Here is a 12,928-nt window from a genome sequence, read left to right on the forward strand (position 1 = left end):
ACAGAGAGAGAGAGAGAGACAGAGAGAGAGACAGAGAGACAGAGAGACAGAGAGAGAGACAGAGAGAGAGACAGAGAGAGAGAGACAGAGAGAGACAGAGAGAGACTATGTTGGCCCAGAATAATATGACTTTTGTTACTTGGAACTCTTTGCATATTGTGACGATCTGCACTCCAATACTTTTTTCTGATTGTGTCAGAGATTAATCAGAGATCGAAATGTAGAGTTAAATGTGCCATTCCTCCCTGACTCACCCATCCTTCTTTCCAGCCATGGCTGTGCTTCAGTATTACAGCCCATATGGTGTATCAATAAAACTGTGAAAGGAGGAAGAAAAAACTACTTGTCCAACTCAGTTGTGGAAGCCAATGAGAGGTCATTCTGACACACTTCCATGCCCTCTCAAGAGAACTTATTTAATGTTTGGTTAAAGAGGAGCAACTTAATAGGGTCTCACACCACCCTTCTTACCTGTATACCTTGATGCAGTTTAAAAAATGCATAAAATCACTGAAAGCTGACCAAGTTCTTGGGGCATTAGATTGGTTTCAGAGCTTTGAATTCCTAGTAAACCCTATTTAAGTCTTTAGTTGATGCTAATTTAAGTCACTGAAGCTTCCTTGGGCCCCCAGGGGGCAGAGGCTAAATATTAACCCTTTAATGTCTCTCCTGTAATTTTAAGAATATGAACTGAAAGGCAAACTTTTCAGCCAGGTGAAATTACCTCGGAGGAAATCTCTCCTGCTGGTTTGCTTGCCACAACTTCTTAGGAAAAGTTTGCTATTCTTGGCAGACTGGAGTTAGGATTTTGAGTTCCAAAGTTTCTCAAAATACCCTCCTGAATCAACCCACTTAGCCATTCAGAATACAGTCTACTTTGGATTTTTTTTTAATTCTCAGAGAAAAGCCAAGTTTATGTTTCTCTGCTCCTAATTTTAATAGACATTGGGAATAAATAAATTTCCCTCTGATTATGGTCCCTTGACAGACCCCTGACAACTGAATCAAAACTTGTAGATATGATGACCAGTGTGCCAGGGAGTGATGCTACATCTTTTTTCAGTTAGCCTCTAATGTCCTGATCTTTTCTAGGAAAGACATTCCTATGGGCCCCTCACCATGACAGGGGGCAAGTCTCTGTGCAGCCACAAGGGTTGATATGGAAAGTTCTTTTCCATTCCCACCCCACCCCTGGTTTTTCCTCCCCATTCTCTGTGTGAGAGAGATTGGTTGAAAGGTGTATGTTACAAAGGACAAAGAAAGAATGGGTGGCCAAGGCAGTCCCTGGTGATGGTGAGTCTGTGTCTGGGGTACCAGCTGGGTGCATTCCAGGATTCTGGTTTTTATGCAAGGGTTAAGTAGATGGCCCCCCTGTCCCCACAAAGCAAATATCAGGTATTGGCATGATCAAAGTGAGAAACAATCTCCCTTTCTAATAGGTTTCTTTTAATAGTATTTCCATATATGATATACATGTGTGTCAGAGAAAAAAATCGGATAGCATTTCCATTTCATGAAGGATAAGATTAAAGGTTGAGTTGCCATATTATTTTATGTCTTCACCTTTTTTTTTTTTTTCCAGAACTCTTTCAAGATCTGAGCCAATTACAGGAAACATGGCTTGCAGAAGGTAAGGGGGGAACTGCTTGTAAAAAGGTTGTGGGGGGGGGGAGGGAGGAATGAAACTCCAGAGGAAAAAAAAAAGTCCTGAACTTGCTGTCTTAATGTTCAGACCAATTAATTGAGCTCTAAAAGAGCCACCTCATGTGTCATGCATACATTAGAGCTTCTGATGAGTTTGTCTTTGGGGACTCTGGGGCTGCTCTAGCCTGTGTCCTCACAAATTACCAGGAGAAACTGCTTCCAGCTCCCAGTCACATCTGCTTTGGGCAAGAACTAATGCACCAAGACTTCCAATTCGGAGACTCGACTCCGATTTTAATTGCAATTGATCAGGTTTATATGATTGTACCTCAGGAGACCTCATCGAGCCAGCGCGGGGCTGGCTGTTTCCTCTGAAGCCGAGCGGCGGCAGCGCACGCTTAGTTCCCCGTTGTCCTCTTGGAGTACTTTTTCTCATGGCAGAAATTAGTGGCTCTGGGTTCATCGGGACGGGATGCTTCAAGATTTGAGTGCGAGCGTCTTCTTCCCACCTTGTGCCCAACACAGAGCTTTGGGTGTGTATCGAGAGCATCAGCTATGAAGGGCTTGCTGAGGAAGCCTTGGGGAGCTGAGTCGGGCTTTTCCATACCTACCTTCTCCTTCCTTACTGTACATCAGGCAAGCAAGTGTTGGATGGGGATGGGGCTTGGCTAGTGCCTTTCTTGGAATTCATCTTGGAAGACCGGTACACTTTGAGAGGCATTTTTCCCTTTAATTTTGATTAGGGGAAGCAATATTGGGATCCATTGGGATCTCTGCTTCACTGGCTGTATTTCATAGGGACAATGAGACAGTGTTTCTGTAAAAGTGCAGAAGTTCTTGCTGTTGAAGGGTATTTGTTTTCTTTGGGGATGGGGAAAAATCCTTTGGCATTTTGTCTGATGAGCATAAGGCATAGAGAGAAGTGGTTTGTGTTGTCCTGTCGGAATGGATTTTGTTCGAGTACTTGAGGGGAAAAGTTAGAGTTTCAGTGTTCTTTCAACTCAAGCCCATCTTATTGCAAGTTGTGGCATTGGCTGGATGGGATTTTCTAAGGGAGTCGTGCTCAGGCTTTCTTACTCTAAACTGCTTTGAGACAGAGGGCATTTCCCCCCTGAGAGTTCTGCCTGGTCAAATTGCTGGAAGCATGTAAAGTGAGTTTCTTTGTTTTGTTGACATTTAAATTCTCCAAGCTAGAATATTTGCTTTAGTTATTTTTACAAATGTTTGTACCCCTAAAGCTCTCTTCACCATCTTTTAGCAAAGGAATTCTGGTGAGACATTAATAAAGGTTAGGCACTAATAAGTGAGATGGGATTTAGAATCGTGATTGGGATGGTCATTGAAAATAAAATTTCTTATAATGTATCACCAGTCACCCATAGACCCAGAGGTGACTTTATCACTTTTGCCCTGATATTGTGTTATTGACCTCTAGCTACTGGTTTTGTAAAGTTTAAAATGTATTGAATACTTATCAAATCTATGAGATGATTTATTGGTGTATGGATTATAACCGAATATTCTCTTCATGGAGTTGGAACATTTTGTTACTTCTTACAGTGTTTAAAGCTCACTGATTCCAAGTAAAAATAATTGCTGGCAGATTTTTGGGTGTGCATAGCAACCCTGTTCCTGGAATTTAAAAAATGTAGCATCTATAATTGACTTATAAATATTTTTATAGATATATAATCAGCTTTGGTGCATTTTTATAGTTTGGAGTTTGTTTCCTGTGGCTAAATGAATGAGTGATTTGAAGGATCCATCCAAGTTTTCCCTTATGCTCTTAAAGTTGGTTCTATAAATTCTTACCCAGGAATTTAAAAAAAAAAAAAAGACCTAGCTCTATAAGCCCAGGCTGAGGGTATGGTTGCTATTTTTGAAATAAAATGGGGTTTTATGCAGAAGCATTTTAATTTTGAAAGCATGAATATTTGTGCTGTGAGTCCTTACACCTTTATGAATGCCGGGAGACCACTGGTAAAGAAATCCTCCCATCCGGGTACTTTAGGTCAGCTATACTGGCAGAGACTCCTTGACCCTAATGCCTATGTTGCTTTATTATTTTTTTTTTCAAAATAAGGACATTATCTTATTTTTAGGTGAACTTTATTACTCCTTCTATTATGTCTTAAAGCTATAAAAGTTGATGACCTGCTTTGAAAGAATTTAATTATGCTTTAATAATGAGGATTTGTGTCTTCATCTTTTGCTTATTGTCCACCTTTTGTATTGTTTCTTTATGCTGATATATGAATGCAAGTTTGTGGGTTCGCAGGCATATTTGCCATCCCATGGTGTCGGGATGGCATATGCTAGCTTCACGTACTTAACTGTCTGGACCATTCTAGCCAAGAACAGATCTTCATATTCATCTTGTTTATACAAGGGTGGATTTATCCATTTATGTCCTTCTGGACCTTGCCAAATTGGCAGACTTTTTCATGTTTACATATTTCTTTTCATGATGCTCTGTAGCCAGGAAAGTGACCAAGAAAGTCTCGAGCCATCTTGACCTTCTTTAAAAAAACAAAACAAAATATGAAGATATTTGGCAACTAACCAGTCATCTCCTTCAAGCTGAGAACATTATGGGGGTAGTTATCAGGTTAGAAAATCTATTTATTAAACATATCTACAGCAAATTATTCATAAAGAATGATTGACAAAAGAAAAAGAAAAGCTTAACTGGAAGAAAGTCCTCTGAAGGCTTTTGCCTTCTCTAGCTTGGTAAACTTTTATTTGCTATTTCCTGTAAGAATTTTTATAAGTGGACAGTCTGCTTATTAATTGGTCATTGTGGTAATTGTAATGATTTACTAACGATATAGTTAATATGTATGTGGGGGGAATAAAGCAAATAACTATACATTATTTAAGGGTGGGGAGAGTATTTCAAACCCATGGGGATTTTATGAAAATTCACTTTCTCTTTTTAGTAAGCAGACCAGAAACATTTTAGGGTAGAGCAATTCTAGGCTGGCATTACTTCCACGATCTGAAACACTGAAAAGTCTTGTGGTAAAAATCTCCAAATAGGAGATTTGTGACAGGTCTTGTCCAGTAGAAATAGAAGATGGGTCATTAGGTTCTCCATTGTCCCGAGGCAGGTGACAATCATTCTAACCCCCCTTCCCTATGTACCAATGTTCTATTTATTCCACTCCTGTTTCCTCTTGGCATTTTCATATGCAAAATGAGTTTATTGATTGTTTGTGTTTTTATATTAGATTGGTGTTGGCAGATGGCAGTTATTCAGTGACTTGAAATAATTGGTTCAAATATTAACTCAGTGTCATGTCAGTCGTCTGTCTTGGTGAAATCCCTTGATTTTGGAACAGACCTAAAGGGTGGGAAAAATTGGCTTCTTGACCTTGGCCGTCAGTTGTCACTAATGCTAGGTGAATGTGCAGGGATCTTGAGCAGTGTGCAGGGGGCAGAAACTGGAGGAAACATGACCGACGGGCTTTGAACAAAGTACGGTATTCACTAAAAATTTGTTTACAAATTTCATCACCTGATGTCAACCTGAAGAGGAAAAAAAATACTTTAAAACAGCTTGAAGTATAACCCATTGACAATTATTGGGCTGACTCACAAGTGCCCTTTGGGCACCAAGAAAGGGGGGCTGGTGAAAAGGCTTCCCTAATACAAGGAGAGAATTTTGGTGGCATACTTTCTCCCAAGGGGAGTTTTCTTGACCATCAGGCACCATAACTGTTCTTTAACTCCTCTGGTCTCATTAAGGGTGACTCCTCTGTGAAGGAGGGCCAGGGGCTATTGGCTATGGGCCACGGGCCACGCCTTGGGCTGATTTTACATTTTTTTTACTCTCTCCACTAAACAAGTCAGTTTGACCTTGAACATTTAGATGCTGTTCCTTTAGGTGACTTTATGCTTGTTCCTGAAATTGTATCCAGAAATGATTTGGGGATATTAAAACAAACCAAAATTCTACATACTCTTGACGTGTAATGCATAGAAGTCCAAAGATGGTGTCCATCTCTATTTATATGGGTTGCAATTTCATTCAAACCAAGAATCGGCTTGACGAGTGTGTATTATTTATGCATGTAACACAGTAAGAAAGAAATGCCTTATAATAATAAAAAAAAAACCTAGCATTTTGTAGAGTTAAGAAAAAAGCAAACATCCAAATACCTGAGTGGATGTGGTTCCTCAGCACTGAACAAAAGAGGTTTCACTGAGTGGAGATTTTCTAGAATTCAGAAACACTCTTGGGCTCATTTGGAGACATTTTCCATTTGGGCATCAGGAAAGTCAGGAAATTACTGTTAGGCTATCCCGGAGAGGAGGTGCCTTACAGCTGCAGGCCCTCAGGAGCATCCCAGCAGGCTCTTTCCTGGGACTGAGATACTCCCACAAAAATAGAGAGAAGGAACTAAACTGGACGTGGGGAAGTCTTTGAAACCTATCCAGGCTCAAGGCCCGATGGACATCCTTGATTGTCCTCGTGGGGGGCCAGTGACAAGAATTATGTAATTTGTTTTTCTTTTCTTTTTTTTTTTTTTTTATGTTCTCTGACAGTGAGGTAGGTAAAGCCTTGTAACCATTTACTAGGGGCAGGAAAACCTAAGAGAGTTTTTAAAAGTGGGAGGGGGTGTCAGGAAGAAGAAAAGAAAGGAAGAGACCTCGGGGCCTTCTTTGAACTTAAGCCCCAAGTTGCCTTTACAAGTCACAGCAGATCAGCTTGAAGATGAGAGTGGAGGTTGTTTTGAGACCCAAGGATGGGCGTAGAAAGAAGGGATGTGTTTAAGGAGTCTTAAAGCTTCTGCAGTGGGGGAAGCTGCTTCCCTTTTGTCTCCCTCCCCGTGTTTATGCTGGAGCATTAATTAATGCTTGTGTTTTTGTGCAGTCATGTTAAATGTTACCAGCGGATGTAGCCCTGAACCAGGTTTAGTGGACTCATGACGATTTTGTTCCATGGCCCAGAGCTCAATTAGGGGATTAGCCAGAGCCCTGCTCTTTGGGGCTGGGGAGGGGGTGATTGTTATTGGGTTTCATGATGGAGTTTACCGAGAAAAGTTTCTCCAGCAGCCTGAGGTCCTGAACAAGCAGCCTTGCTCAGAATCACATTGTTCCAGGGTGTGGAGAAGGCTTCCCTGCCTGGAGCTGACCTGCAGAAGGAAGCTGGTCCACCACTCACGAAACCCTTCTGGCCACCCGGGCCTTCTAGCAGTCTGGCTTCCCGGATCGACCAGGTTTTGGCCAGAAGGGGTTAAGCCTTGCTGTTTTCCTCCTGCTCCCTTCTCTCAGATGTACTCTCTCCTGGCCTGGCCTGGGCTCTGTGGGGAGACAAAGCCGTCAGCCTGGGGTGTTTATGCTGCCCAGAGTTCAAGTCTCCTGCCTGCAGCCCTCTGGCAGGGTGTGACAGGAGATGCTTGCGGCCGGCCCACATGGCTCAGCCTGGCCTGGCTGGGTTTTTGTGAATGGAGACCGGCCTCCAGCCCCGACTGCTTGTCTTGAGGAATGGTTGGGAGATCAGCTGTCTCATTCACTAGCAGAAAGAATGACTCATGCATCTTCTGCCTGGTTTGGCTCCGGGTCATTGTTTCAATGCTTGGAGCTGGTTTTAATTAAACATTAACCCCTTTGCTACTGCACACTGGTGGGGCAGGGCCCTGGGCTCCGAATTTGGGGATTGTGCCCCTCCCCCCCATAAAAAAAGAAAAAAAAACTCAACACAATCCATGGGCTCCTATTTAAAAAAGAAAAGCAGGCTCTTACCCTTTTTCATAAACAGCTGATTGTGTGAGATACTTAAATGCCAACTTTTTCTTAAACACTAATTTCTGTTCCATTTGGAAACAGATAGATCATGCTTCACATAAGTGTTTTTTTTTTTTTTTTACTTTTTTCATTGGGACATTAATTAAGGAAGCATTGCTACGGAAAGTGGGGTTTGCTGCTGCTTCTGTGGTATGCAGATTCTAATTAATATTTCCACGTCCCACCCCCCACCCCCCACATATAGTGCTGAAAAGGGAGGGGGTTGTTGGCTTTTGGTTATAACAATCATTGAGGCTGAGGCAAATAGCTGAGAGTGCAAATTCTGACCATTTCAAGGAAAAGGCTCTGAGGCCGGGTGGCTACTTGTCTCTTAATGTGGAACTTAGTGATAGAACTGCCGATCTGTGCCAATAAAATCCACAGGCTCCATCTACTTGAAAGCCTTTTATTGGTCTTTTGGTCAAGCTTTTCCCCTTCGCCTTCTCTTCCTCTTCTACCCTTAATTAAGACGCGAGGGGAAACATTTTCCTCTTCCGCGGCATCGTTGTGAGCATGTCCCCATCGGCCGATAGCGAGAGATGGGACCGGCTGATGGCCGTTCCCCGATGCTGCCCTGCTTCGGTCAGTTTCCAGCTCTTATTGGTCTCATTGGACCAAACCTGAGAAAGCTGCATTTTGGACCTGGCAGAGCAGCGCAGTCTGGGACCCACTGACGAATGGGAAGGAAGTTCGTGCTTTTTTGCCCCAAGACTTATCACATTTTCCTTGCTTGGGTCCAAGTTATGTTTTTGGTTAACTGCCTCCTTCTAATCTCCCTCAGAACTGGAGACACACAGACAGACAGATACACACACACAGCCCTTGTCTATTTAGGGAGAGTGCTGGTTCCCTTGCTCTATTGGCTTTCTTAAGATTAGCTCCTGTGAAAATGTGAGTCATATGTTTTTTTGTTAGATTTCTGTAATGTTCTCAGGCGTAAGTGTGAGGCCTATTTATTTGGTATCTTTAAAAAAAGAGTCAGTACGCCACCATCAATTCTCCTTACTCCTTTTACAAACTGTGCGTAAGCAGCTATTATCTGAGGACTTGAATGGGAGGGTAGAATTCGAGGCTTAGACTCGATTTTTTCCCGGGCCCCTAATTTCTGTCATTCTTCCACGCACCTCTTCCCCGGCTCACGTGTACATGCCTGCCCCTTCCCCAGAGCACCCACGCACCCACATTCCCATACTTTATGTGCAGTGTCGCAGATGGCCCCCCAAGGAAGCTGAAGACTTGGCCGCTTGAGCCTTTCAGTCGGTACATCCCGATGCAGGCAGTCTCCCACATGAGACTTCTCAATCTACTACTCACTGGTCCTAAAACTCTTCTTGTATAGAGGGGTGCTGCATGTTTAGCAGGTTCCTGGAAATGCTGTACATCCACCCCCCCTTCTTACTCCTTATCAGAGGCGCTCTGAGACTCAAGAGATGATGGAGAAAAGTAAAGTCACCATTTGACTCTGCTTTTCCAGGTGTTGCTCTGTTGTTATTTTAAAAAGCAACCTATGTTTGGGGTGTGATTTTTTTAATGTTCCATTCATAATTCATAAATCTTGCTAGTGGGGGGGAAGCAACACATTTTAAAATCAGATTTATTGATTTTTTTTAAAAATTACCATATTCCTTCTTTCTCCTCCCCTTCCTGGAGAGCCATCCTATATCACAAGTAATATTTTTTAAAGGCAGAAAAAGAAGAGAAAAAAAATCAGTATAATTGATCAATACATTGAAAAAAAACCTGAAAATACATTCATTCAATCAATGTACAAGCCCTGTGGACCTCCCACCGTAGCAAAGCAAGGGAATCTTCCATACCTCCTTGCAGCCAGGCTCCTTCACAATTTTGAAGCATTCAGGTTTCACTTCTCTTTTTTTTTGGGGGGGGGAACCAGTGGGTTTTTTTTTCCTGTGCACATTATTCTAATTGTGGCATCTATTGTTTCCTTGGTTCTACGTACTTCATTAAGAATCAGTTCATGGAGATTTCTTCAGTCGTCCCTGTATTTGTCACACTGACTGTTTCTTCTAGCGCAGTAATAGATAGTCTGCTACCTTCCTCAAGCATGGTTTGTTTAGCTGGTCTCCAGTTGATGGGAATCAGTTTGGTTTCTAGTTTGAAATATTTGGGGGAGCTGGGAAGATGATGCTAAATTGGAATGACAGCCCTTGCTTTCAAGGATAATTCAGGAGGAGATGCCCTTGGCTTTGTTGGATATAGACATTCTCAAATTGGGTCGTATCCCATTGCTGGCACAGAAGAGGGAAAAGCACAAAAATCTCATGACAAGCTGCTTAATTGGGCAGGGATACAGGGATAGTGGCTGACAGAGAAGTCCTCATTGGGTTAACTTTATGGGGAGGGGATGTCTTGGACCATCTGAACCTGAAGTGGTAGAAGGGAAGATGAATCATTAAATAGATCTATGTGTCAGAGATCGGCAGGAATCCCCAGGTATCATTTCTTTCTCCTCTGAGCAGAGAGACTATGGAGGAGAGCAGATTTAGAGCTGGAAGGGCCCTTCAAGGCCACTCTTGTCATAACTTCACTCTCTGGACTCCTCCAGTCCTTCCTCATCAGCCTTCCCACCTTGGAGATGATGCCACCCTCAGACCAGCCCTCTTGATTGTCCAGTCGGTAGTTCAGACCCCATACTCCTAACTAGTCTCAGTCTTCTGGACTTGTCCACCTCTTTGCCTACAGCTTCTCCCCTTTCTGGGCACTTTTCCCTGTCCCCTGACCCCACTTTCCAGATGCCCATTATCTGTTATCTTTCCCCATTAGAATGGTAGCTTTTATTTTTATTCATTCATTCAATCAATCAATCATTCATCTGCTTTTTGGAGGGCAATTGGAATTAAGCGACTTGCCCAAGGTCACATGGCTAGTAAGTGTTAAGTGTCTGAGGCCGGATTTGAACTCAGGTCCTCCTGAATCCAAAGAAGAGGGTTGTTGCTGTATTCACTTCACTACCTAGATTCCCCAATGGCAGCTTTTTAAGAGGAGGGGTTAGCTTGTTTGCTTGAATTTACAGTTAGCATGATGCTTAGCATGTGCTAAACACTTAGTCAATGCTCTCTCCTTCCCCTCCCCCCCACTAGTCCAAGCCCCTTATCTTGGGTGATTTGCCCATGGTCACACAGCTAGAAAGTTTTTGAACTGAGTTTGAATTCAGCTCTTCCTGATTTCAAGTCCAACTTGCCATTATTTGCCAAACATCAAGAAATTTTGGTGAAGTCTCATTATATCCATGATCTGGCCATAGGAAAAAGCCCATTTTCAAGCTGAGCAGTAAAAGCCCACTTAACCAAACATCTCTCAAACCAAGTCCTGGGGCCCAATTCTTAGCCCTAGGAAAGCAAAGCAAATTAGAGATCTCAGTTCATGCACAGGAGATGACAAAGATCCCTTAAACTCTCCTCTTTGGGGAGTCCTTCTGGGAAGGCAGCTGTGGGGGTGGGGAAGGGTGCCTTTAACTCCTTGACATGTTTACAAGGGCAGGATGGCTTGGGGTGAACTTCGGGGAGTGAACATTGTTCCTTAATCCTGAGACCAGATCTTAGTGGAGACGAAATCGGCTGAGAAGAGGGTCTGGGCAGGGACTCGCCATCACGCCTGTGGGCATTTTGTTTGGTGAAACTTCTTGGCTTGTGGTAGAGGCTGGAGGGAAGTCAGTCTCCTGTTTTTGAGGAATTGAGGCTTGATTTGACTTTCCGTGGCAGAGCTGAAGCATTTCCATGGCAGAGAGAACAATGGCCTAGAATTTGATGGCTGCCCAGGCAGAGTCAGGGCACAGAACACAAGAGATCGTTTTTGTGAAGGTTCAGCATGATGTCTACATATATTTGGTGCCAAATAAAAACACCAGCTATTATTATCATTATTGATCTTATTGACAAACCCCTGATACCCAGAATTGCTCCTCTCCCTCACCCCCAGCATGGACAAAATTTGCATCTGGACAGGCTGCTGTCAGCATTTCTGTTACAGCCTGGCACACAGGGCAGAGAAGACTTGGGTGAAAGGATGAAGTTGGCGATGTCCTGTAGATGGATGTGGCTTTTTATTTCCTGTTTGAATCAGTCTTTGAGTGTCTGGGCCAGCAGCCTTTAGGGGTGGGCTATATTCCTGACAGCTGGCTTTACCCATGTAAGACACTGCAGAAGGCACATTGCCCCTCAGGTGGGATCCAAAGCCCCAGGGATATATATCAACAGGGTGGGTGAGGGTGTGTCCCTTGGAGTTCTGAGCCTGGGCTGTGGCTTCCAGGATTCTGGGTCCAGACCCATTCATACCTCTGAGGGTATCAACACCAAGGCCATAGCTTTGCTTCACTGCCCTCCCTGCCACGCTGACCTTATTTCTCCATTATGCTTTGGTGTTTGGCTCATTTTTTTTTCTTTTCTTTTCTTTTTTTTCTTTCTTCAGCTCAGGTACCTGACAATGATGAGCAGTTTGTCCCAGACTATCAGGCTGAAAGTTGTAAGTACAGTGTGACTCATCTCTTGAATGCCCCCCTTTCTTTTCCTTTTCTCTTATCTTTGCTTTTTTGGTTGGTTCCCATTTTCCTTCTGTTGACTCACACATTTTGCCAGGTCCTTCCTCACCCCAGTTTGATGGTGATTTTATTTGGTGGGGTGCCCCAGCAGAGGGCTACCAGGAAGAGGGAACCTTGCCCTGCCCAGCACTCAAGGTCAGCTGCTTATCGAGCATCCCACCTGCCCAGTGGGCCTCTGCTTCTGCAAGAGGTGCTGGAGAGGGTGGGGTGTGTATGCACTCCCAGGCAGGTCATCGTGTACTCAGGAGAACACCCAGCGAGGGGAAGAGAGGCTTTAGCCAGGACTCCAGGGAGTGTGCAGGAGGTCTGTGGGGTCCTGGCATGTCTCTACTCTAGTCACTAACAAACATCTACCCCTATTTCTCTAAGTGACCTTGGTGCCCCTCAGGGACTTTGGTTTTTGTATGAATTTGTCTGGGCCTCTCACACTCAGTTCCCATCTCAGGAACTCAGCAGCTGTTTGCAACTTCATCTTTGACCCAAGTTCTGGGTGTTGGAGTTGCCAGGTGACAGCCCCTGAGCAGCCCCTGCTGTCAGCTCTGTGCTCCTTTCCTGGGCCTGGCTCTAGCGATGTCTCAGTGCTTCCTTTACTAATATGGCAGCCGTCAGGTCTCTTTCTTCTGTCATGGAGCTCCTGACCTAGAGTAAGGTATTATTTGAAAGCAACAACAAACAGAGTAGCCTGTGCTGAGATCTCATTCGGGAAAGAGACCACAGAAAGCCTTTTCTCCATCTGAAATGGTCAGTTGGCTCAGCAGGCTGGCACCCAGGTGTGTTCAGCACTTTGTAGTTACATGTCATACCCAGAGTCTAAATATGTGGCAAAGCCAAGGAGCATTGAATGTTAGCAAAGACGGTTCCCACTCCCCTCACCCACCCCCATCCTGTGTGCCAGAGAACACAGCACATCCCTATCACGTGTACCACAAAGGTGAG

At 43.8% G+C, this 12,928-nt stretch overlaps 1 protein-coding gene across 1 annotated transcript in view; it reads left to right on the forward strand.

Annotated features, from left to right (window-relative positions):
- Positions 1-1,652: 1,652 nt before the first annotated feature.
- Positions 1,653-12,928, forward strand: part of ETV1 (ETS variant transcription factor 1) — a 91,456-nt gene continuing 80,180 nt past the window's right edge. Inside the window, exons 1-2 of the mRNA XM_069094440.1 lie at positions 1,653-2,177; positions 11,863-11,916. Coding sequence (XP_068950541.1) covers positions 2,117-2,177; positions 11,863-11,916 — 115 coding nt within the window. The 5' untranslated portion in view covers positions 1,653-2,116. The remainder of the gene's footprint in view (positions 2,178-11,862; positions 11,917-12,928) is intronic.

Source organism: Petaurus breviceps, unplaced genomic scaffold (genome assembly GCF_028583685.1).
Source record: "Petaurus breviceps papuanus isolate PSGF00001 unplaced genomic scaffold, PetGlider_PUasm1.0 218, whole genome shotgun sequence".
Taxonomy (NCBI): Eukaryota; Metazoa; Chordata; class Mammalia; order Diprotodontia; family Petauridae; genus Petaurus; species Petaurus breviceps.